At 40.2% G+C, this 6,485-nt stretch overlaps 1 protein-coding gene across 1 annotated transcript; it reads left to right on the top strand.

The window, feature by feature from the left end:
* The first annotated feature begins 3,796 nt into the window (after positions 1 to 3,796).
* LOC131231444 (early nodulin-like protein 6) lies at positions 3,797 to 5,582 on the top strand. Its single transcript, XM_058227635.1, has 2 exons — positions 3,797 to 4,087; positions 5,092 to 5,582. The coding sequence occupies exons 1-2, from the start codon at positions 3,880 to 3,882 to the stop codon at positions 5,418 to 5,420; spliced, it is 537 nt and encodes a 178-aa protein (XP_058083618.1). The 5' UTR covers positions 3,797 to 3,879; the 3' UTR covers positions 5,421 to 5,582.
* The last annotated feature ends 903 nt before the right edge of the window (positions 5,583 to 6,485 follow it).

Here is a 6,485-nt window from a genome sequence, read left to right as displayed (position 1 = left end):
TCCTAGTTGTGTGAATGAATGAAGAGCACATGTCATTGAGAAAGCTTGGGATTGAATTTTTTCCTAACTTATGAAATATACGGAGTTTTAAATGTTTAACCAATTATATGATTTTTTTTCTTCTTTTTTTTATAAAAAAAATACAGAGTAAGGTGTGTGTGTGTGTGTGTGTGTGTGTGTGTGTGTGTGTATAGACACACACACACACACACACAACCAATGGCATTCACGTTATTGACAATACATATTAGGCGAGAACCATTGATGGCCCCATCACAGACCTTGTGCTACTTGGGTGCTCCGGCCCTATATTAACAAAACTCCACCTTACTCTGTATTTTTTTTATAAAAAAAAGAAGAAAAAAAATCATATAATTGGTTAAACATTTAAAACTCCGTATATTTCATAAGTTAGGAAAAAATTCAATCCCAAGCTGTGTGGGCCCCACCATGATGCGTGTCAAACATCTACCCCATCAGTTAGATGCACCACTCCCTGGTGGGCCTAGGCTTAAAAATCAAGTCAATACGTGACTTGTGTGGGCCACACCACATACAAAAGTTGAGAGGAGTTATCATCCTTTAAAACATTCATAATCATTTGTTGGACCCACAGAGATGTGGTTCACAAATCCAGCCCATCCATTATGTGTGTCTCACTTGGATGAGGGGTCAGACCAAGTTTCAGATGCAACCACCAAGTGCTTTCATATGTTTTAGGCATGTCTTCACATGATTTTAGATGGTATGGCCCACCTAAGTTCTGTATATGGCTGATTTTTGGGATGTCCCATAATTTAAAGGGGACCCATCAAATGCACTGTGTTGATGTTCAACACACATTATAGTGGGGCCCACATGGCTCGACCTCTTGGGAATATATATATATATATATATATATATATATATATATATATATATATATATATATATATATATATATATAAAAGTTGGGATTGGGATTGATTAGAGTAAGTGTCGAGTTGGATTTTAAGTCGAGACTTGGTTTGAGTTCAGATTGGTTGAAGTCTACTTGGCTTGGTTTCACTCACCCGCTGGTTCAATCGAGTTGGGTGGGTTAGACGAGCCAAATCTAGTAAGCCAAATCATCCTGTAACCAACTTTATTTATGAGCCATAAATAACATGGTTATAATCAGTTATTAAATTAAAGTGTTACTTTCTAAATTTATAAAGTGAGATGCATCGAATAAATGTTTAAAGATGATACCGGACCCATTTAATTTATCTGATCAATCTTGACTGTCCATTTTCATAGTATTGATAGGAAGCTTAATTGGCATGATTTTTCCACCATGGCTTGTCATATCTGCATGTGAATGTGTGAACGGTTTCGATGGATAGATAGAAGGTCATCCTGTGTGACATTTAAAAGGTTTACTTACGTTGGTGTTAATTAATATCACATGTTATCTGATAAAATGTGATATTTTAAAATATTTCGAGATTTTGAAAATATCAATATAAATACTATTGCCATAATATCATCCAATTTATTTCTCACCAATATTATCATGAGATTTTCAAGATTTCGTGAATTTCTTCATGTTGGTGTGGGCTAAGCGCAGCTCACTCCCTCTTGCTTTATATTCATCAGGACCGCTGATTTTGGGGATCTTTTGATGAGTGGCCTGGAAACGGACGTCGCAATTCCCAGTGGATCAAGAAATCAGCGGACGCTGGTTACCTGTGCCCCTCGCCTGTAAGGGGAAGCTACGTGGGGCCCAACATGTGAAGATCCAAAACTCAAAGTGAGGCACAACAGCGGGGATTGAACGCCCATCATTAAAACCTTGATTAGGTCATAGAAGTTTTGGATCATGATAATATTTATATTTCCAGTTCATCCCAATGAGAATAACCTTATGAACGGTTTGGATGACATATAAATATCCTAGTGGGCTCTGGGAAGGTCTGGAATGTTCTACGGTGAGCGTTCCATTCCAACCATTTTCTGTCATTTGGCCCATTTTAGTTTTTGACTATCTCATTTTTTGGCTCATATGCTAACGTGAGACGGGGGAACTGATTGACGGAATGGATTTTCACTGACATTGAATTGGGTCCCACGGAGCTTGGGCTTATGAGGCCTCATTGTAGGCAGAGCACAGAAAGTCGTAGGCAGCAGTTGTACCGAGTCTAGGGTAAGATCCCGCCAAAAATACGAACGGTTGCACCAGGATCTCGGACGCGGATTGCCTGCAATCCCCTGCAATCCCAACCACTGTAGGGCCCCCCCTGTTGTTTCTGCTATATCCACTCGGTCCATCCATTTCACCAACTCATTGTATTACATTTGCACAATCAGTAGGGATATTCAAAACTTAAGTGGGCCACACCACAAGAAGCAGTGGGAATTGAACATTTACCGTTGAAACCTTCTTAGGGGCCAAGGAAGTTTTGAATGAAGCTGATATTTGTGTTTCCTCTTCATCTAGGTGGGAATCACCTTATGAACGCCGTGGATGGCATATAAAATCACCGTGGCCCCCAGAAAGATTTCAATAGAGGGTGCGGATTAGCTGTTACCCGGGTAACAGATTGGTAGGTGTTACCCTCACAGTAGGGCCCACCTTGATGCTATGTTTATATCCATTCCGTCCATTCGTTTTTCCATTCCATTTGAGTTTTCAGTCTCAAAAATTAAGTACATAAAAATCTCAGGTGGACCACACCAAAATAAAAAGTGATGATTAAACGTTCACCATTAAAAACTTCCAAAGTCCCATTGTAAGCAGATATGTAATGTTTATTTGTCATCCAACCCGTTGATAAGGTCAAGCATAGCTGGATTAAGGGAAAATTCAAAGATTAGATTGATCCAAAACTTTTGTGACCTAAAAAAAGCTTTTAATTTTTGGGGTAGCGTCCTTAAATGCGCTGATAAAACGGATGGGCGGCGCCGATACGAAACATATTCAACAAAGTGGGCCCCACATGGTAAGGTAACTCCCACTCAGCTGTTACCCCAGTAACAGCTAATCCGCTCCCTTCAATAGAGGGCATTTCCATCCCCACTGTTTCCTATGGTATGGCCCACTTGAGTTTTGAATCCCCCACCGTTTCCTATCGTGTGAACTGCTTGAGTCTAAACTGATCTGTCCAAGCGGATGGACGGAGTGGATGTAAAACCAAGAGACGTGGATTGCATGCGACACCTGGCGCAAGACTCCCTACCACAGGAACATAGGTGAGGCCCACCGTGATTTTGTGAGAAATCTACCCCATACACCCAAAAATGAGGCAGATCCAAAACTCAAGTGGGCCACACGACAGTAAACGGTGAGGATTGAATGTCCACAATTGAAACATTTATGTGGCCACAGAAGTTTTAGATCAGGCTAATGTTCCTGTATTTTCAGTTCATCCCACTAGAAATGATATCATGAACGGTATGGATGGCATATAAACATCACGGTGGACCAGAGAAGTTTCAACGGTAGGCATTTTCCTACCCACATTTTCCTGTCGCCCACTTGAGTTTTCGATTTACCAGAAAAGTTTCAACGGGAGACATTTCCCTACCCACGTTTCCCTGTCGTGTGGCACACTTGAGTTTTCGATCTGCCTCATATTTTGCTCCATATTTTAAAATGATCTGGCAAAACAGATAGACAGATTGGATTTCTAAAAAACATCACGGCGCCTCACCTAGCTTCCAGTCGCCAGTAATCCACGTCCAAAACAAACATCATGGTGGGTCCCATGTTCTTCGGATTGCATGAATCACCTACAACCCTCGTTTGCAGGTAAATCCGCAACCCATGATCTCCGTAACTACCCACTCCACCTCATCTCATCCCTTCTCAATACCCCCAACTCCAGATAGAGCTTTCCACACAAACCAAGAAAAGAGAAAATGGCTTCCACCAACTCTCTCTGCAACATCATAATCTCCTTCTTCTTCTTCCTAGCCATCTTCTCTTCTCTTCAGCTTCCACCAACTGCCACTGCTTTCGAGTTCGACGTTGGAGATGAGGAGGGATGGAAGGTTCCACCTTCCGAAAAACCTAAATTATACAATTCCTGGGCATCGAAAAACAGATTCCAAGTCGACGATATCATTAGTAAGTGATAAAAAATTAGGAAGAAGGAAAAAGACCCACCTCTTGTTTTGTAGTTTCATTTCTACATGAGCTGTTATTTCATGTTCTTCACCACATTCCATTACACATCCATGCATTTGCATGGATTTGCGATGACTCCAGCTAACAAGATACGTAGGATTTCTCTCTCTCAATAGATTGCTTGTTATACAACAACACTCTTAACGTGTGGAAGTTCTCTGGGACCATAATGATTTATGTTTTATATCCACACCGTCCATTAATTTTTACAGATCATTTTAGAGGAATGAGGAACATACAAAGATCAAGTCCACTTGATTTTTGAATTTTCCTATTTTTAGGCCCATGTCCTACGATGAATCGGCAAAATGGATGGATGGGTGGATTTCTCACCTAACTTCCTATTACTATATGAATCCAGATCCTCTGCTCACCAAAAAATGGTGGCCCACTCAAATCTCCCTTTGTTTTAGAGATGAAAAAAAAAGCATCATTTGGAACACCCAAAATGGTGCCCCACTCAAATCTCCCTCCTATACATGGCTGTGTAGGATGATCAAAACCATTCATCTGGTTGGCCCTCAATCATCTATGAGCCCCAGTGTAAACATCTTGCCATACAATCTAAGAGAAATGGTAGGTAGGTGTAAATTGGATCTTCTTTTCATCATGTACTTGTCTCATTTCTGAGGTACATGAGAAAAACAGAGGTACAAGATCCGTGCTGTTCATCATGGTGGGGCCCCATAGTGTGTGAAAAGTCATCAGGTGGGCCAGATGTGTGTGAAAAGAATGGACGGTTCTGATTATATCCAATGTACTCGTGGTGCTGGCCTTATGCTTGCAACAACCTAATTTTCAGGCTATCAAACATACACAGTACACCCAACTTGCTGAATGGTCAGGATGTCTCACACATGCGCATTGGCATGCCATGCAGTCTATTCTCTCTATCTCTATCTATCCATGAAAATAGCAAAATGAAAGTTTGTTTTCTGTTTCAGATTTCAAGTACAAGAAAGATTCAGTGATGGTGGTGAATTCGGAAGACTACGACGATTGCAATTCCACTCACCCCATCTTCTTTGCCAACAACGGGGACACCAGTTTCAAGCTCGATCGCCCGGGGCTTTTCTATTTCATCAGTGGAGTCTCTGGACACTGCGAGCTAGGTCAGAAGATGATAATTAAGGTTTTGGGCCAGACGCCAGCTCCCGAAAACTCTCCTTCGCCGCCTGGTGGCACCACAAATTCAAATGCTGCAGTTTCAACGGCTAGGATTGCTTATATAGTGATAATGTTAGTAATTGGTTTTCTCTTTCTTGAATTTTAGGTTGATAGTCTGAATAGCCACATTTTGATAGTGTGGTTTTAGTGTCGTTTTTAGTTTGAGTTAGTCTTACTATTATATCAGGATGTTTGGGTGTGATTTTATGTGAGTTTTTGAAATTCTGATGTGGGATTTATAATATTTCACTATTTATGATTTTACTAGTATGTTAGTAGGCTTGAATATTCTGATGTAGGATTTATAATCTTTGAATTTTTATGCTTTTACAAGTATGTTAGTAGCCTTGAATTTGGAGAAATATGTTTAATTTCTGTTAGTAAAATTCGTGTGAATTGAATTAATATTGTGTCTAACACTCATTATTATCAATCCAAGAGAAAACATAACCGGAACCCGACTGACTCAACCCAAGATCGGGTGAGGTTGGATTGTGTTGTCAAGGTCCTTGGGTTGGGTTTGGGTTCATAAATGCCAACTCGATTTGGACTTTGGTCCGGGTAAATTTGGGTCGGGTTAGGTTGGGTTTGGAACAATCACATGCATTTGGGTTGGGTCCTCTTGAGGCTAGGTTAGGTCGAGTTGGGTTGGGTCCTCTTGATACTGGGTTAGGCTTGGGTTTAACACTCAACACTATCCAGCCTGCCTGAGTTAAATGGTCTGTTGTCAAAAATATTTGATTAAAATATATTTTAAATTATATATATATATATGTGTGTGTGTGTGTGTGTGTGTTAAAAAATTTGGTTTTTGGTGTTTTTAGGAATAGTCTAATATCAAAAAGGAAAAACTTATATTTATAAGTAGGGTGTTGAGTGCCTTACTTTTTGCTGGGTGAATCCATTACCGATACTTCTACTAGAATATGTAGTGGAACACGCGTGGGCACAGTATTTGGCTTGGTGCGAGAGTATGGGTATGTGAGGTAATATGACTGTAATGGTATACTTTGTACATGTGTATCGTGCTGCAAATGGATCCCTCTCTTAGTTTCTTTTATTATTTTACAGAAATTATAAATATGTAATTTGAGTATATTGACTTTATAACGTGGCCAAGCCTTACTTTGGAGAACATGAGTGTCATGTGTTGCATTAAGAAAATGGTTGA

Source organism: Magnolia sinica, chromosome 17, assembly GCF_029962835.1.
Source record: "Magnolia sinica isolate HGM2019 chromosome 17, MsV1, whole genome shotgun sequence".
NCBI lineage: Eukaryota > Viridiplantae > Streptophyta > Magnoliopsida > Magnoliales > Magnoliaceae > Magnolia > Magnolia sinica.
This window is presented reverse-complemented; position numbering and strand designations above follow the sequence as displayed.

Coding starts and splice junctions, on each gene's coding strand:
- LOC131231444 (XM_058227635.1), top strand. CDS start 3,880: ATGGCTTCCACCAACTCTCTCTGCAACATCATAATCTCCTTCTTCTTC. Junction 4,088..5,091: donor CCAAGTCGACGATATCATTA/GTAAGTGATAAA, acceptor TTTCTGTTTCAG/ATTTCAAGTACAAGAAAGAT.